Source organism: Petromyzon marinus, chromosome 42 (genome assembly GCF_048934315.1).
Source record: "Petromyzon marinus isolate PM22_M1 ecotype Great Lakes invasive population chromosome 42, UKy_Petmar_22M1.pri1.0, whole genome shotgun sequence".
Classification (NCBI taxonomy): Eukaryota; Metazoa; Chordata; class Hyperoartia; order Petromyzontiformes; family Petromyzontidae; genus Petromyzon; species Petromyzon marinus.
The window spans coordinates 3,960,754-3,979,765 of NC_133708.1; the positions used below are offsets into that span (position 1 = coordinate 3,960,754).

A 19,012-nucleotide genomic window follows, 5' to 3' on the forward strand; every position below is an offset into this window, starting at 1 on the left:
TCGATTCATGATGTCAAGTAACGATGGTTTTCGTGGACCCAGTTAACATCGTTAATCGAGGGATCATCGTATATCTGTACAGCGGCTGGGAGGGCAATCACTCGTGATGATAGTGTAGAGGTGTTAACTACTCACTGTTCGGCATTGCCACTAGGTATCAAAGGGGCAGTGCAGCGTTACCTCTGTGTACATAACGGTTGGGGTCAGACGAGGTGAAGTGGATCGTAGCGACAGGTATCAGTGTGTTTAACACGTAGTAGAGCTTCCACGGCCAATATCCATGAGAGGTTTTTTGTTGGATTAGATTGCGTAAATATACATGTCGTTAAACCCGCCACCACCCGACACAGCCAATTAGTAAGGTTTGTCACGCAAACAAAATATGCCAATTGGTTACTAGTTCAGCACGCCGATGTGTTGGAGAGTAAACTCACATTTATAATTCGAGTACTAAAACTTACATTCTATAGTTGTGGCTTTAGCCAGGAAAAAATACATTTTAGTGATATTGCTATTGATTTAATGATCAACTTATATTTAACATATGTAATTAAAGATATCGGTGTTACAAAAAATAACCTAATGATAACATGTCTAATGAATGTAAAACACTAAAATCCCTCTTGCACCCTCAAATGCGGAATGTGCACCGTTATAACGCGGAACACTCCCGTTATAACGCGGAACGCTCCCATTATAAAGCGGAATGCTCCCATTATCACGCAGAATGAGCGGCGTTATAATGCTGAATGCTCCCATTATAACACGGCATGAGCGCCGTTATAACATGGAATGAGCGCCGTTATAACGCGGTTTTCTGAGCAGTCGACGTCGAACTACTTTCTTGAGCTGCATGGCTGAATGGTGTGATACAGTACGCGGAATGATACAGTAACACGGTGGTGTAGCCTCATTTATCCCGCCACGTTACTCCCCGTGTGCATATCATATCTCGCCAAACTATGTTGTTTACATTTTTAGTGGGGAAAGTTTTTCGCTTAAAACGAGTTTTTAGTTTGAAGCAGCACTTATCAGGAACGCATCTACCGCCTTAAACGAGGACTTACTGTGATAATATATTTTATCATTTTTTATTAAACAAGAGCCCAGTATACGGCACGAGCGACGGAAATTATATTTTTGTTAAACGGACAGTGTGATTATCGTGGACATGACATCGTACTTTATACCGTAGCATCCCCATAAGGGGTGACCCGAATGAGCTGTGTGTGCCCATCTGGTGGAGAGGCGATGATGATGATGGCGAAGCCACTGCCAGCGCATTTCAGTTTCAAATTAGTGAACTATTCTAAACTAAAAAAAATATTTTACCAGGTAAATAGCTCTTTTTCAGAAGCGACCTGGCCACAGAAAGTCAAGAACAAAGAACACGTTTAAACAATTTATTGAAAGAAGTGCAACATCAATCAAACACCAATATTTTAACCACATCAATTTGCAGTGGCGATTAATAAAATATAAAAGAGAAATGCACCTGGAAATGAGGCACTTCTCATAAATGTACTACTGATTTTGGTCCATGGAAGGTACATTAAAAAGCAAAGCGAATCACATGACTTGGTGGCCTGTGGTCGAACCTGGCGCCGACGTCTTTTCGATGCCGAGACACGTAGAAGAGAAGCATTTTGAATCAATATCTCCTGTAAACCGGAGTACATTCACAGTCGGATATTGTCAAGAAATTCTGCGCTTTTAATTTAAGCTAAATTCCCAACTCTGAAAGTTTGACGTTCATGCAATGAGCATTAAGTCTCACGTGGCAGAGCGGGTGAGAAAATTCCTCCCTCTGACACGTGGAGCCAGAGGTCACTTCCAGCTGTCTCAGAGGTAGCGCTGCTATATCCTCTTCAGTGAGCCATACCATTACACAAGGGGGGGTTGGTTGTACTGCTGAATGAGACATCCCAATGGATACTTCGTCTCAGACATGATGCAAACAGGGAAATTATGATAACATTTTGTAAAGTTTAAAAGCCATGTAAAACTATTCTTCACATTAATCTAAATCATTGTTGCCACGGCCAATTCGAGTGACGCACACTCGTTACATTTTTTTCTAATTTAAACTTTTCTTATCCAATGCAAAACTGGATGTCAGAGTTAAGTTGATTCTTGGGGCTCTAGTTATCCTTCGATCTCAAAGGATTCGCAAGTCAATTGGGGGATGAATAGGCCTGAATAGGCACGAACATCATACCAGCCACAGTTTTATTAAATGCCTTTCCCTACACAATGTTTGCAATGATTAGGCAAAAGTCTGCTGCAAGAGTTACTTGGCTTAGATAACGCCCTTCGATAAGCCTACTATTTGTTTTTAGTCCTTAAGAGCTGGCACGAGTTACCTGCCTGAAATAATCAAATCACCATATGTGATTACAGCCTGGATTAATACTCACAAGGCAGTTGCCTGAATTGAACCAGCTGAGCAAGCTATGCCAGGGCTGTGCCGAGCCAACCCTGGTGTGACTCGAGAGGTGCTGGGTTGTTTTTCCACTGCACCAGCCAAGACATGCCAGGGCTGTACCGAGCCAGCCCTGGTGGCACTCGGGAGGTTGCTGGGTTGCTTTTCCACTGCAACCAGCCGAGCCATGCCACCGGCATCAAACACAACGAGCAAGTCGAGATGCAGGTAGACAATGTGGTGACGCCGTGTCCTCACCACAGTGTGCCGACTAGCGTCGCATGCGATGAACGAATCATTAGCCCTGTTTAACACGTAGTAGTAGGCTACCTGTTAGATATAAATGTGTAATTCACCCTGCCACCACCCGACACAGCCAATTGGCGAGGTTTGTCACATCAACAAAACATGCCAATTAGTTGCTGCTTCAGCACATTGATGTGGCGAAGAGTAAAAATAGTAAATTGTGGGTTTACTCTCCCAACACAACCGGTGTGCTGTAGTAGTAACAAATTGACACGTTTTGTTTACGTTATAATCTGGATGGAACACTCATTTCTTAAGAACTGCTTTTTGTGTTTCGTTTGTTGTCCTTCCCCGACACCTCCGATAAGCACGGTTGGCTACGTACGGTGCGAAAGAAGTTCAACATACAATCCTTACAAATTGGCTGCGTCGGATGGTGGCGGGTTAATCAACGTATTTATATTTACGCGACCTAACCCAAGCAAAACTCTTTGTGAAGCATTAACCCTGACCCTGTTTGGGCCCGAGCTAGATTCAGATACTTTGTTAGCCCAGGAAATTATGCTTTGGTTGTGGCTAAGCACAGTGGGAAAACCAACCACCTGTACCATCAGTTTAACACGTAGGCTTTCGTGATCAATATTATTCATAATAAAGGTTTTTGGGTTAGATCGCGTTATTTATAAATGTGTCGTAACCCTCTACCACCCGACATGGCCAAACTGTAAAAAATGTGTCACGTTTACAAAGGACAAATAGTTCACTACTTTAGCCTACCGGTGTGTTGAAGAATGAATCAACATCATTTAAAATTTGAGTACGACGTATCACTGGTCATTACATCCAGCTTCATCGGGCAATTCGCCAGAATTGTAAAGCCCTCACTTGCTCCCGGTCTAAAATAGAGCAGCAGGGTGGCATCATCATTTAACTCATTCAGGTGCAGTGATTTCAGGCGGGGGGGGGGGGGGGGGAGGTATTGTAATTATATAATCGATTGGTAATCAGTCAATGGTTATGATTAGTAATGAGTTGTAGATTAGTAATTAGTTGTAATGTGTGTTATTGTAATTATATGCACAATAACACATGCGGGCCTCGCACTGGCTTGGCTCGGACGATCCAGCGGAGGACGGGCCATCGGCATGACGTGGGCTGTCGTCTTCACGCCCAGGGGCTTGACGGGTCTCACAGGGGGTCCACGTCCCACCAGCGGACGCCGGCGAAGGGTGAGCGGCGAGTGTTGGAGCCGCAGTGCACCTCGCCCTGATTGAGGTGGTAGGTCTTCAGGTCGTCGATGAAGTGGCAAGCGAGGCCCAGGGGCTCGAGCAGGGAGCGCACGCGTCTCTCCAGTGGGCACTGCCCGTCCACGTGCGGCCAGAATGGCTTTGGGATGCCCAGTTGCTTGTTGAGCACCACCATGTTCACCTGGGCCACGGAATGGCACGGGAGAAATTAATAAGCCTGTATTTTAACGATGATATAAGGAATAATATACTATTTTGCAGAGGTTCTTAGCAGTCAGTTGTAGAGTATTCCAAGTTGGTCATAGAGGAGTGGGGTAGTTTAGGGTACAGTATACAAAGTATGTATGTACGGTGAACTTATTTCGCACCGTGTGTAGCCAACAGTGCTAATGGGAGGTGCGGGGTAAAGACAACAAACTAAACACAACAACAAGCAGTTCTAAGGAAATGAGTTTCCAGTGGCTGAAGTCACGATCAGCGCAAGCACAACGCGATGGCAGTGGTGGATGGTGAATGTTTACAACTGAGACTGCCACTAGTGTGACCACTTGGCAGCATCGTGAAATAAACAGATCTTAGAGAAGGGCACGGCAAGATGCCAGATGGCTATAGTAAACAAAATTCGGATATTGCCATTTCTAACAGATGCCGGTTTAATGGAGCATTCCGGATGGTAAAGTGCCGAATTGCAGAGCTTTTCCTGTATATACTATTAAAAATAATAATTAAAAAATTAAGCTTCTAATCTCAATGGTCCTCAAACTATTTGTGATGGACAGGTCACTTCTAAAAAAGAGCTATATATATCAGTGGGCCTTACCTGGTAAAATAAAAAAAATAGTTAAACAGTTAAAGAGTGGAGCTTTTGTAACAGAGCAGCCACACGCACCACGTCGGGGAAGTAGGCCTCGGCCTTGCTCTCGTTGAGGAAGAAGAGCACGGGGAGGTCGATGATGTCCGCCTCCTCCAGGCCCAGCTCCCTCTTGAGCACGTCGCGGTTCCAGTCAATGCAGCGCTGCCACCACAGTCGTTGCCATTAATACGCACGTGTGCGTGTGTGTGCGCGCGTGTGTGTGTGCATTTCTTCACAGGTGCTCGCTAACAGCACTTGCCCCAAAAGGCCGTTAAGGCTATATGGGGGATCTTTGTCTTTGTGCCTTACAAAATTGGCGCGTGATTTTTGGCGATTTCAGTGGCGATTTTCTTTTTCTCTCACTAACTTTGACGTCAATTATTTTTTATACGCATGTAGTATTAATAATAACGAACGATAAAAAGTAGAATTCAAAGCCATCAATTGGGGCTGTCTTTGGCCTTATGGAAACAATAGGCTTTTGTATTCTTTGGTTCTTTCGGTAAAGTCACGTAGGTAATAATAGAATAAAATAAAACAAAAATAAAAACTAAATTAAATCATGACGTTTTGGGCGCAACACAAGCGCCCGTCATCAGGTGGAACACAACAGTTAGACACATCTAACTGCAGTGAAACAAGACGCTATGTAAATAAGAGAGGGGTGGGAGGAGCCAAGGTGGGGGGGTGGGGGGTGCGTGGGGCAGGGGGTAGGGCATAGGAAGATCAAAGAGAGAAAAGGGAAGACACTAAACATGCTGCAATGGACAACATGACACTAAACATGCCGCAATGGACAACAACATCATGTAGTTATGATTTTACCTGATTAATAACATCTTTCCAATGATTGCTCAATTTGTATCCATCATCTCAGTTAAAGTTATGTCTATGTTTGTGTATCTGGATGGCTTCATGAACAAACCTTTCATAGTAGCCAGATGGTTTGCAGAGTACCTTGGTCTCGGAAAAAACAATATCATGAGAGCCCACAGCATTATAGCAGTGATCAGCAACTGCGGAGGAATTGGTTTTTCCGTGTTTCAGATCTGACTTGTGCTCGCGGACACGGTCAGAAACATGACGTTTCGTTTCGCCAATGTAACAATCACCACAGATGCAACTTAGTTTGTAGATTCCAGGGTATTGCAAGTCAGGAATGACATCCTTCACAGATGAGATTAGATCACGGATTTTGTGTACTGTACTAAATTGGACCTGGATCTTGCGTTTTGTTTAAGATTTTGGCAACCTTTTTGGTAACGCCATCTATGTATGGTAACGTGATGGTTTTGATCGGAGTCTTAGGGGGTTGTTTCTCCATGGTAGGAGATACAACTTTGCGGATAGTACGGTCCGAGTATCCATTCATCTTAAGGGCCATGTGTACATGTTCTAATTCATTGACCAGGTGGTGTTGGTCAGAGATGCAGTCGGCCCTATGGATCAGTGTTTTGATGAGGGAATTCTTCTGTGCCGGATGGTGGTGGGAATCAGGCTTCAGATAGGAGTCTGTGTGGGTGGCATTCCTTTAGACAGAATGTCCCAAAGAGCCATTGGACCTCCTCTCAAACAGAACATCCAAGAATGGTAGCTTGCCATCCTTCTACATTTCCATGGTGAATTTGATTGATGGGTGTATGGAGTTAATGTGGTCAAGAAATTGGTTCAATGCTGGTAGGCCATGTTGCCAAATGACGAAAGTGTCATCCACATATCTATTCCACAGGGAACGACATAGGGTGGATGTCTGGATGGCGTCTGTTTCAAATTTCTCCATGAAAACATTGGCTATCACTGGTGACAAGGGGGGACCCATGGGGTATCCTCATTTTGTTTGTAGAAAGTACCATTCCAGGTGAAGTAAGTGTTGATGAGGCAGTGCCTAAAGAGCACAGGGACATCAGGGTTCAGTCCATGTTGGACTAAGTCTTCAATTATTGCTATGGTGTCAGTAGGCCTCGGCAAGGTAAGGTAAAAGGTTAAAACAACGAGCCTACCTTTACCCTACCTTTTACCTTACCACAATACAATCACTCTACCCTACCTTTTACCCTTCAGCAGGTAAGGTAAAAGGTTAAAAGCAACGAGCCTACCTTTACCCTACCTTTTACCCTTACCCCACCTTTTACCCTTACCCCATACAAATTACCCGATTACAGGGTAATTACTGGGGTACTGCACATGAAAAAGGTTTATAACAGGTAAATGCTAGGTAGAGTGCTTTATTCATATAGAATACTCTCGATGATTACAATTTTACACGCTTTATTTTAACTCACTGTTGTTGTCCTCAAATCTTGTAACTCAATTTTAACCCACTTTCCAATGTGGTATCGACTGCAAACTTGATATACTTATGTCATACTGATGATGATACTATATTCTATCATTAAAAAATATATATAAGTTTTTATGTTATGTTTCGGCTTGGGTCTAATTGTCCACAGTCAACTGACGTTGGCTGTAATTGGCCACGGTCCCTTACGTTACGGCAAGCTTCGGGGCCACTTCCTGGAGTCGTGGAGTTCTGCCATTACTCATACATTTCATAAAAGCGTGTTTTTAAGAAAGTTTTTTTTAAATATTACTAATTAAATGGAGGCCACGGACTGCGCCACGGAGCTTTTAGCGGTAAACAAGGCACCGTATTTACCGGGTAATACTTCGCGCTACCGTTACCCTACTGGGTAATTCTTCCGAGCTACCTTTAACCCTACCCTTTACCTTACCCCTTGGCATGTCGACACTTTTACTCTTTTACCCGGTAAAAAGGGTAAATTACCTTACCTTGCCGAGGCCTAAGTGTCAGGCACTGGAACCTTGGTAAATGGAGAGACCACATCAAAGCTGACGAGGACATCATCAGGGGACAGTGAAATGTCCTTGATTAGAGAGACCAAGTGAGTTGAATTAAGTACAGCTGAAGTGGTCTTGCCTGTAAAGGGAAGTAAAGTATCCGGCAGAAAACGGGCTAGTTTGTAGGTAGGTAAGTTGATCGTGGACACGATGGGCTGCAATGGGGTACCTTCTTTATGGATCTTGGGAAAACCATAGAATCTGGGTGGTCTAGCAGCCGAGGGTTTTAGGGAGAGCCGTTTGACTGGTTCGATTAGGGAAGTCGAACTGGTAATTTTCTTGTTGGTTTTAGTAGTTAGGCTGTTAGTCAGATCTCTATTGATTTTGGAGTAGCTGCCATCATTGAGTAGGCCCTGGATTTTGTTGTTGTATGTGGTTTTATCCATGATGACAGTGGCATTGCCCTTGTCGGCCGAGAGGATGACTATCTCATCCCTCTTTTTCAAATTTGCGAGTTCAGAGCGCTCATTTTTGCTAATGTTGCTAATGGGTTTCTTAGAATTTTTGAGGATAGTGGCAATTTCAGCTCCAGCAACGTCTGTTTGGATGTGTCCTAAGCCTTTGAGGGCTCAGCATGTTTAGTGTCATGTTGTCCATTGCAGCATGTTCAGCATGTTAGTGTCTTCCCTTTCCTCTCTTTGATCTTCCTACGCCCTACCCCACGCACCCCCCACCCCCCCACTCTGTATCTCCTCCTTGGCTCCTCCCACCCCTCTCTTATTTATATAGCGTCTTGTTTCACTGCAGATTTCTTGCTCAGTTCAGCAGTTGTTTCTAACTGTTGTGTCCCACATGATGACGGGCGCTTGTGTTGCGCCAGAAACGTCGTGATTTAATTTAGTTGTTTTTATTGTTGTTTTATTTCATTTTTTTATCTACGTGACTTTACCGAAAGAACCAAAGAATATGGATCCTTGCAGTCACGAAAACTTAAAATCTAGAATAGGCTTTTGCTCATGAAACGGATATACGGTGAAGTCCTCGCTTAACGCGTGTTCACACACCGCGTTCCTCGCTACGAGAGTTCTGCGAGGGAGCACTCTCGCACACAAGCGGAACGCGCCATGCAACAACGCTGGCTGCTCTCAGTTATAACGTTGACCGCTCCCCATTATAACGTGGACCACGCCCCGTTATAACGTGGTTCCTGAGCGGTCGACGACGAACTACTTTCTTGAGTCGCCCGACTAAGCGGTATGATACAGTAACGCGGAACAATACAGTAACGCGACGGCGTACCCTCATATCAGTTGTATGTCCTACCATCGGATGAGTTAATTATATAAACGTGATTCAGTCGGTTAATTCCTCACTTAATGCATTTACACTGAACGCAGCACTTTTCAGGAATGCATCTACCGTGTAAACGAGGAATTTCTGAACACGAATGAATCCCACCCCCTTAACGAGGCAGGTGTTTGAAGGACACCCTAAAATCGTGTGTGTGTGGTTATCTCTGGGTATCAGTGTGTGTGTGTGTGGTTATCTCTGGGTATCAGTGTGTGCGTGTGTGGTTATCTCTGGGTATCAGTGTGTGTGTGTGTGGTTATCTCTGGATATCAGTGTGTGAGTGTCTGTGGTTATCTCTGGGTATCAGTGTGCGAGTGTGTGGTTATCTCTGGGTATCAGTGTGTGTGGGTGTGGTTATCTCTGGGTATCAGTGTGTGTGTGTGGTTATCTCTGGGTATCAGTGTGTGTGTGGTTATCTCTGGGTATCAGTGTGTGTGTGGTTATCTCTGGGTATCAGTGTGTGTGTGTGGTTATCTCTGGGTATCAGTGTGTGTGTGTGGTTATCTCTGGGTATCAGTGTGTGTGTGTGGTTATCTCTGGGTATCAGTGTGTGTGTGTGTGTGGTTATCTCTGGGTATCAGTGTGTGTGTGTGTCTGGTTATCTCTGGGTATCAGTGTGTGTGTGTGTGTGTGGTTATCTCTGGGTATAAGTGTGTGTGTGTGGTTATCTCTGGGTATCAGTGTGTGTGTGTTTGGTTATCTCTGGGTATAAGTGTGTGTGTGTGGTTATCTCTGGGTATCAGTGTGTGTGTGTGTGTGGTTATCTCTGGGTACCAGTGTGTGTGTGTGGTTATCTCTGGGTATCAGTATGTGTGTGTGGTTATTTATGGGTATCAGTGTGTGGTTATCTCTGGGTATCATTGTGTGTGTGTGGTTATCTCTGGGTATCAGTATCTGTATGTGGTTATTTATGGGTATCAGTGTGTGGTTATCTCTGGCTATCAGTGTGTGTGTGTGTGTGGTTATCTCTGGGTATCAATGTGTGGTTATCTCTGGGTATCGGTGAGAACAGGTCCACCTCTGGGTGAATACTGTACCTGCACATTATTGTTTTCAGTCGTGATGTTTATGTCATCGAGGATGTCCTGAATCTTCATCTTGCGCTCCAAGGATGAGACAACTGTGGGGGGATCATAGATGGGAAGAGGGTGATCGCGATAGAGGAGATGTGGGAGGTCAGAGGTTAGGTTTCATTGCTTACAGCATTGACTACAACTAGCATTACTGCCTGTTGTAATTACAACTAGCAGTAACTACAACTAGCAATGGTGAAACGTCATACTCAGATTGTAAATGTTGTGGATTTGCTCTCCAACACACCGGTGTGCTGTGCTAGTAACAAATTGGCATGTTCTGTTTACGTGACAAACCTCAATAATTGGCTACGTCGGGTGGTGGCGGTTTTAACGATACATTTATATTTACGCGATCGAACCCAAAAAATCCGTATTATGGATTCTGTTCAATGCAAAACCGGTACCAGTTCTCGGTGCAAATCAATCGCTGCCACCCAAAGAGAGATGCCAATTTCCTGATTGTCCAACTGAAACCCAAGACATGTGGCAGCCCTGACTTTATAATGCCATCCAATGTTTGGTGCTTTACAGTTATATTTCTTGGAAAGGCAAGGATATTTTCCCAAAACGTATTTTTTCTTTCTTTGCAACTCACCAGATGGAAGTCTTTACAAAAGGGTCGGTGCCTCATTTTTCTCTTCTAGTCAATCATGACCCAGAACTTTTATCAGTATTAGAATACAGTCTAGGAAAGGCCTAAGGCCCAATCCACCACGTTTCCATTTTGCCTGCTTTCAGATGCCCTCAACCAGCAGAAGACGAATATGTACCTGCACATTAAAGCTAAACACAAATACGTAGTCGTCCAATGTGCGGGACACCGCTTCATTTAATACCTAGGATCTTGCGCTGCCAACTGCAGCTTCAGCGTCGATGTTTATAAATCTTCAACCTGCACATTTAGTGACGAGCTCACCGTCTGGGCAGCTCTCAAAGAGGCGCCTCTGGCCGTGGCCCTGCTGGTGCAGCTCCTTGAGGAGACGGAGACACGCGTTGGGGCTCGCGAGCAGCAGCCGGAACCCCTGTGTGTCGCACGGCACCACAAGCAAATCGCACACAACAACAACACAAACACGTAGAACACAACGACAATAATAACACCACGCAAAGCACAATACAATTCACCGTAACACAAACACGTCACACACAATGACAACACAACACAATGCACAGCAACACAAACACATCGCACACAACGACAACAACAACACAAACACGATGAACAACGGCAATAATAACACCACACAAAGCACAACACAATGCACGGCAGCACAAACGCATCACACACAATAACAACACCGCACAATGCACAGCAACACAAACATATCGCACACAACGACAACACCGAAAGCGCACAACACCGTACAACAACACAAACATCGCACACAATGACAACGACATCAACACAAACACATCGCGTACAACAACGACAACAACAACACAACACACAACAACACAAACAGACAAAGATCGTTAGCAGCCCCGCCGTTGGGCAGGGGCCTCCCACCCGCGTCTTCCACTCTTCACAATCTCTTTGCCACCTCCATCTCGGGCATTCCTCCAAACTGCATCTCATCCCACAATCTCATTTTCCATCTTTATTTTTCCTTCCAATCTTCAGCCTTAGTTCCTTTGGTAATGTTTCCCCATCTCTCATCCGATGTGCGAGCAATATCAGCCCCCCACTGGAAGCCCTGCGGCCACCTTGTGCCACTGATGACGCCGTCACTCGTCGTCACCGAGGTCGTCACTCTGGACATCTTTGTGAAAAAGAGCTTTGTAGCTCATCGGATTCTTCCAATAAAAATAATTCAGATTCTGATTCTGAGGGTCGCGCGTCTTGAAGGCCGGATGCCTGACAGCTGCCATTGGAAAATGCATGCCGCTAAAATGATTATTTTAAAAAAATCTGTCTTCTAATTGATTTTTCTAAATCTCACACAAACCCTCCTATTAACTCCTTTTTAAAGATCTTATTATCTTGTTCAAGTAAAAAAAAGATCAATGGTCATCTATTTGCATATTCTCCAAATTATAAGAGACAGTTTTTTTCTCCCCGTACTTTAAAACAACATTTCCAGGTGCATCTTATTATTCAGTTTTCGTGTGTGTGACCAATATAACTTTATTGACACTGGGCACATGTTTAGAGTGCATCGGACCTTGCGAGTCTTTTATAATGATGAGACTATGGTATACCTTCAATAGTGCTGTTTGTTTGCTCACCCCTTGCCATTTTGGGCCTGTGCTTAGCAACCACAATAATAACAAAATAACGCATGTATATAGACATTGTGCATGCACGTGCGCTCGCATATACAGGGTGCTTAAAAAAAATGTTTAACACGTCTGAGAATTTGCAACAATGCCACAAGAAATGTGCCTCCAGGCTCTGGAGACCACCTGGAGATGATTCCAGGCATGTGTTGACAATGATTGCGAACAAGTGGAGACTCTTTCACATTTTTAAGCTATTAACATTACATTTTGGTATCATGTTACAGTACCTTATCCGTTATTTTTTAATTAAAAACGATGGTCCCATGTAAGTGTTAACGTGTTTTTGAAGCGACCCGTACTCGAGGCCAGCGGTACTCCACGCCAGCGGTTCCCAACCCTCTTTCCCAACCTCCAAATATTTAGCGGAACACCACACGCTGCAACCACTAGTTATTTGAAATTGTGCATTTCCTCGGTGAGGATGTTATTATTTATCTTTTTTTCCACGGGACCCCCACCCCACCATAGTAGCCTCGCGGACCACAGGTTGGGAACCACTGCTCGAGTTTAAAAATCCATGCATGGTCCTGCCCCACCCTCGTCTTGCTTCTCTCGTCTCTTACTCCTCTGTTACATCCTATCCTCTATGCTCCCAGTCTCTGCGGTCCCTCTCCGTGCCGCCCTCACCATCCTGCACCCAGCCTCGCTCTCTCGTTCCTTGTCCCTTCTGGCTCCCCTTCACTGGGAACAAACTCCCACTGCACGCGGAACAATCGTTGCCAGAACAACCAGCTGCCGCTCCTCCCTTAAATCCCATCTCTTCTCCCCAGTCCAATCTACTACTGCTGCTACTAAACTAACCTGAAATTTAATTAAACCATTATTTTACCAGGTGAGGCCCACAGAGCTATGTAGTGCTTTTTCATTAGTGGCTAATCACATTGGCATTTATTGCAGCCAAATGCTTTAAAAGCATATTGATTCTAAACGTGAAGGACCCGGAGACAAATCCTCGTGACCACAGGAAGAACATGCAAACTCCAAATATACAGCAGGCATCAGGGTCAGTATGAAATCCACTACCTCCTCTACACCAGGTAAGGTAGTTAAAATCTTGCCACCGTGGCGCCTCCCTGTCCCCCACCCCCCAGCTACTACCAGACCTACCCCAACCCCCCCCTTAACCTCTCCCGCCTGTCCTCCTAACCGTCACCTAAACTACACCACCACTTTCTAAATCGCAACAACCACCATCATCTCCCGTGTAATCGGAGGACAGTTCACCATCACGCCAAACCTTGCGGTCGGGCGCCGGCACGAAGCTCATGAACTCGTCGACGTGGCCCACGCTGAGCCAGTCGCTGTAGAGCTCAACGGGCGCCTGCACCTGCTGCGCGAACAGGAACTCGCGCACGGCGCGGGCCATTTTGCGCCCCGCGCGCTCTCTGCAGGGACGGGACCACATACGAGACAAGCGGGGCGGGGCGGGTCAGGGCGGGTCGGGATGTCACACCTGGGCGACAACGACGGGCGACGGAGTCAGGGGGATAAGGGGACAGGAGGTGGAGAGGGAATGCGGTGAATGGGACGATCCTGCGAACGAGGGACCCATTTGAGCTCGAGGTGGTGCGTGGCACGTGCCTGTAGTCCCGCCACTCTTAGAGTGATTGGTGCAGCGGCGGCGTGGTTGGCTTGGGCCCTGGTGAAAATAATTAATTGGGCCCCCCCATCCCTCCATCTTCAATTTTCCCCCACTTTGTATCATAAATCGTTACAACTCAATTATGAAGCTGTTTCATGACCGTTCCCCTCTTGTCTGTGTGTGTGTGTGCGAGCTGCTTAATGAGCTCATTCTTTACGTTTTCTGGCTTTCTGCCGAGTTCGGTTATGATTCTGAATCATACTATACAGTGTTGTTATGTTAAGGTTTGGTATTGAGCGGTATGCCACGTTAATTTAAAAAAATATCGCACGATATGCTGCTAGGTGTGTACAAGTTATTCGTATGCTGGTGGTCACATGGCTATATATTTTTTTTGCTCTCAGGAAGCCACTAGAGCTATGCCCTTTCAAATCGAAATTGAAAAATAATTCTTTAAAACTGATTTTTGTACTTAGTTAATCCTGCAATCTCAAATGTAAATGATGTATAAACCTGAAAAGTTTGCATCTGAACTTCAATCTTTGATTAGTTTGTTGTCCTTCCCCCACACCTCCGATTAGCACGGCTGGCTAACGTACGGTGCGAAAGAAATTAAACATACACACCTATATACAACAGCTGGACTCCTCTGGCTTATCGGCAGTGCCTTCCCTGTGACGGCACCAGAGAAGGTGTCGGTCCAGCGATGTTGGTAAATTGTCACGATTCAGCATCGTGACCAAACTCGCCCGTTTTTTGTGTAGATGGTACCCCGTTTGTATTTTCTCGTTTATTTCTCTGTCTCATTTGTTGCAGTTTTTTCTTGACGATGGGTGTTTGAGGAATCGCCGATTCCAATACAATTGTTGCATTCAACGGCGAGCGCACGTCCAAATGTGCTTTCATGTGAATTCCAGTCTTGCGCAAGAGCAATTTTCGACGTCCGCTCGCCACGAAGAGAGTGCTTCGGGAGGAGGCAGCTTTGCCATTTTCTCCCATTGAAGAGGGCGAGGGCTACAGTGGTCCACTATATACTTGAACTGATTAAGGCTAGTGCAAAGGAGAAAGCTATTTTTACAAGTGGGCTAATGGGGGGGGGGGGGAGGGGGGTGAAGATAACCGTACAAATGAGATAGAATAAACGTGAAAAAAATTAAGCCCAAATGAAGTGGAGGGGGTGGAGCTGGGGTGAGGAGGTGCATTGCGAGATGAACCAGCCAACCCGAGTTCGAATCCCGGCCATGTTCAACATCGGTAAAAGAGCGTTAACCTGAACCGGGCCTGGCCCATTCCCACTCACCAAACGTGAAGGATGGTGGAAACAACCCCCTGTGATTAACATTGGTGTGGAGTGGCCTTAATGCGGAAGATTTTTTTTTTAATGCAGCAAGGCAGTCGATTTCTTCCTTACTTTCTGAAAACATGACGAAAAATAATGACTGAAGAAGAATCGGCTCTTGAATCAAATCGCGGCCGCCGACTGAATATTCATCGAGTTATTGAAGAGGTTCGGGGGGAGAGGGGGGGAGGTGAATCATTCCATGCGGCGACCCCCAGAATGAGAGAGGGAGTGAGACACCCAGCAGACTCACCCGGGGAAGGCGCTGCCGATGATGATGCGCCCGAGTGGATATTTCTTGCCCCTCACGATGACGGGGGGCGACACCTCAAGGTTTCCGAACGAGTCCAGGCTGTTCACCCATTCGCCTCTCTGTGTCTTCCGCGTCACGTAGCCAAAGTCCTTGCCCTGAGACGCCGGCCAGGGCAGAGAAACACCATGGTGGCGAGATATTAACTACCTCGCCTGGTATGCTGGAGGTCGTGGTTTCGATCCCGATCCTGATGCTTGTTGTATATTTGGAATTTGCATTTACTCTGTCTCCATGGTCTTGTGGATTTTTCTCCGGGTCCTCCGGTTTTCCCCTGCACATTAGGAACATGCAGTTCAGAGTATTTGGCTGCTACAAATCTCCACGTGATAAGCCACTTCGTTGAGCTATAATTTGTGGCCAGGTCGCTTCCGAAAAAGAGTCATATAGCTCAGTGGGCCTTACCTGGTAAAATAAAATAAAAATGTTGGTTTTAGTTTTAAAACATAAAAGGCTCACAGACTGAAGGGCTATAATCTGTTGGAATATTACACGTTGAAACAGACCATGGTTCATTTACACTATTACCCACAACTAGTGACATAGGTGCATAATAAATTGAGTAAAGTCTCTGAAAAGTTCACGATTTGAAAAAGAGCTATAATTGCTCAGTAAGTCTTACCCCAGTCCAATTGCCTCCACGGACTCATCCCTGCATGCCCCGTCTCACTCCATCCTCTCTCATCATCCCCTCGGTTCCCCTCCACGCCCCCTCCTGCTGCTCCCCTCTCATCTCACTCTACTCTCCTCCGCACGACCTTCCCATTGCTCCCTTTCTTTCTGTCCTCACCATACTCCCCCCTGTGTATAGGAGGAGACGATGCATTTCGTGGGTAACAAGCAATTCCTGTGAATGGGTCACTGTATGATGTATACAGTAGTCCCTCGTTAACACTGACATCGATTAATTATACCTATCAACCTGTTATCAGTGCCTACCTTATTTCAGACCAATTCAGACAGTATTGGTCACCCCGTGCCCTTATAAAGGGCGAAACACAAACAAATAGAAACAAAATTTTGCCCGCATGGAAACGGCTGTACGCCGTATGGACCTGAAAACTTAATTTCCCTGTACAAGAATATGGGTAAACCGTATGGGTTGACAGGTATGTTTAATGTTTTTTAATCGGTTCACGTTTCACCTCCTATAGGACCCCTATGGTTCCGACTGACGTTAACATGTTGATTGATGGTAATGTTTACGTTCTGCACCCCGCGTGCAGAACGTAAACATTACATGACTGGTACCGTCTTCCTGTTTCAGGAGAAACCCAATTTTCTGATATACCATGATAAGTCCACCCGTTCGCCCAACTTAACGCCATTCGATTTTTTTTATCTCTGCGATTTTTTAAATAAAGTCTACAACTAGCAAACCAAGGGACCTTGAAGAGCTTAAACATGCTACTGTTGTTGATGTTGCTGTGTCATCATCCATCCCCTACAGCTGTGTTGGAAAATATTTTCTCAGGGTTTGAACACTGAATTAGTTTGATTATAGTGAATTATTGATCATAGTAAATGATGGACGACGTGGAAGTTTATTAATAATCCGATAATATCTAATCAATACCATAACATTTTAAATAAACTAAAAACTCCTAAGCCATATTAAATTAATGTCAGTACCTCGAATAACAATAAAACTACTCAACATTATTTTTGGTCTATTATTTTTCGGACACCCTGTATGCTTTTTAATCCGCGATTCGCGAGGCAGTGTGCATCGCTTTCTGCCATGGAAGCGTAGCCAGCAAGGGCTGGGTGGGGTCGACGCGGTTACCGTTAGAAGGATCGGCACGGCCTTTAGTTCGCGGTCCCGCGGGGAGTCGAACACGACCGGTATGACCTTGGTGGGACACTCGCAGTAGCCAAACTCCATCTCGTCCTGCACGTGAACAAAGAGAAACGTCAATTACCCCACCCCCACGAAACCTCGCTGAGTGAATGGAGCAGCGTTGGTAGCGAGTGAATCCACCGGCGGATTAAGGCCTCCCAACGTCGCACTAAGACGTTTGGTTTGTTTGACCATACTTCACCGTGCAGGTGGAGTGCAGGCTGAAGGGTGGGCCCTAGGACCAGTTCGGTTATCACTCACCACTGATGTTAGCTGTCATGAGGAAATCGAACTTGGGTCGCCGGGTTCATAACCCAGTGCTCTCACCACTGCACCACTGCTCCATCAGAACTGCAGCATTATGAGATTCTAATCATCTTCGACAGATGAGCTCACCCTGTGTGCTTACCACTATGAATGAGAATTGAACTCAGGTCACTGGGTTAGTAGTGCAGCACGCTAACCGCTACTCTATGGCTCCCCACACACCTCAGTACTCTCTCTTACACACTGACACTCACCTGCATCCACACGTCCATCTTGACCTGTATTTCAATTGGCGTGCACCCGGCCAGGTGAGCGAGGGTGGTCATCTGCTTTATGAACACCGCATTCGAGTCGACCCTGGGGTGACAAAGACAAAGATCCCCCGTATAGCCTTAACAGACTGTAGGGGCAAGTGCTGTTAGCAAGCACCGATGAAGGCCGGCACAGCACACGAGGAGGTGGGTGGCCAGCACTACACCAACACACACTCTTCCACACACCTTTGTCTCCCTAGTGGTGACGTTTACACATTGCACCAGCTACTCCTTTGAGGCTAAGTCGACCTAGGGGAGGTCCAGGACCGGTAAAAATATTCGCTATCACTGGTGTTGGCTGTTAACGGGAATCGAACCTGGGTTGCCGGGTTTGTAGCACAGCGCACTAAACTGCTACACTTCCACTCCCTACTAACCCTGGGGTGAGCACACAACCACGCAAACACACAACCACGCAACCACAGAACCATGCAACCGCTCACCATGCAGAGAGGATACACCACGCATCACACGCCACCGCATCTAGGCCCGGTTTAATTTATTTTTGGGATTAACATAAAAATCAGGAACGTATCCCTACTCCCCAGATACCTTGACATGAAGACCTCCAGCGCCGGCTGGGTATTTGGAGTCATGATCCACGGAGCCACACGAAAAACCACGCTGTCGGTGAAAATCGGCGTGCTCTGTTTGCCCTGGCAAAAGCGAGAAAATAATACTATAGCGTCACAAAACAACCTAACCCATAATGTTCATAATGATGGTTTTGGGTTAGATCGCGTAACAATAAATGTGTTGTAACCCTCCACCACCCGACACAGCCAATTGGTAAGGGATGTGTCATGTAAACAAACGCCAATTAGTTCCAACTTCAGCTCACCGGTGTGTTGGAGAGTAAATCCACAACATTTACAATTTGATTACGATGTTTCACTGGTAATTACATCCAGCATCATGCGCCATTTGCCAGAATAGCCTATCCCACTTCACTTCCCATAGATGGATCACTGATGTCAAGATGTGTCCAGACACCTGGATAAAAAATAAATCGCAACGTTCGATGGCCAGCCAAAAAGCCGACTGCTGCGAGGATGACCGAAGTCTGCGCGATGGTTTATGCTCCTCG

General features: G+C 45.7%; 1 protein-coding gene and 1 long non-coding RNA gene across 2 annotated transcripts; both read right to left on the reverse strand.

Moving 5' to 3' along the window:
• Positions 1-1,389: 1,389 nt before the first annotated feature.
• LOC142930628 (protein-arginine deiminase type-4-like) lies at positions 1,390-16,237 on the reverse strand. Its single transcript, XM_076073623.1, has 7 exons — positions 16,175-16,237; positions 15,448-15,650; positions 13,511-13,658; positions 10,910-11,015; positions 9,955-10,037; positions 4,805-4,930; positions 1,390-4,096 (listed from the first exon to the last, which is right to left on the reverse strand). The coding sequence occupies exons 1-7, from the start codon at positions 16,235-16,237 to the stop codon at positions 3,857-3,859; spliced, it is 969 nt and encodes a 322-aa protein (XP_075929738.1). The 3' UTR covers positions 1,390-3,856.
• Positions 16,238-16,997: 760 nt separating this feature from the next.
• LOC142930574 (uncharacterized) lies at positions 16,998-18,805 on the reverse strand. The gene is made up of 3 exons (XR_012946537.1): positions 18,478-18,805; positions 17,866-17,968; positions 16,998-17,395 (listed from the first exon to the last, which is right to left on the reverse strand). It is a non-coding gene; the product is annotated as an uncharacterized LOC142930574 (long non-coding RNA).
• Positions 18,806-19,012: the final 207 nt, after the last annotated feature.

Bases quoted from the DNA above. Each gene is read 5' to 3' on its own strand.
- LOC142930628 (XM_076073623.1), bottom strand. From the start codon at position 16,237: ATGAGAGGGGAGCAGCAGGAGGGGGCGTGGAGGGGAACCGAGGGGATG. The intron at 11,016-13,510 runs GTTTGGCGTGAT...TGCGACACACAG, and splicing joins TGCCGGCGCCCGACCGCAAG to GGGTTCCGGCTGCTGCTCGC. The intron at 10,038-10,909 runs GTGAGCTCGTCA...ATCCCCCCACAG, and splicing joins CTTTGAGAGCTGCCCAGACG to TTGTCTCATCCTTGGAGCGC.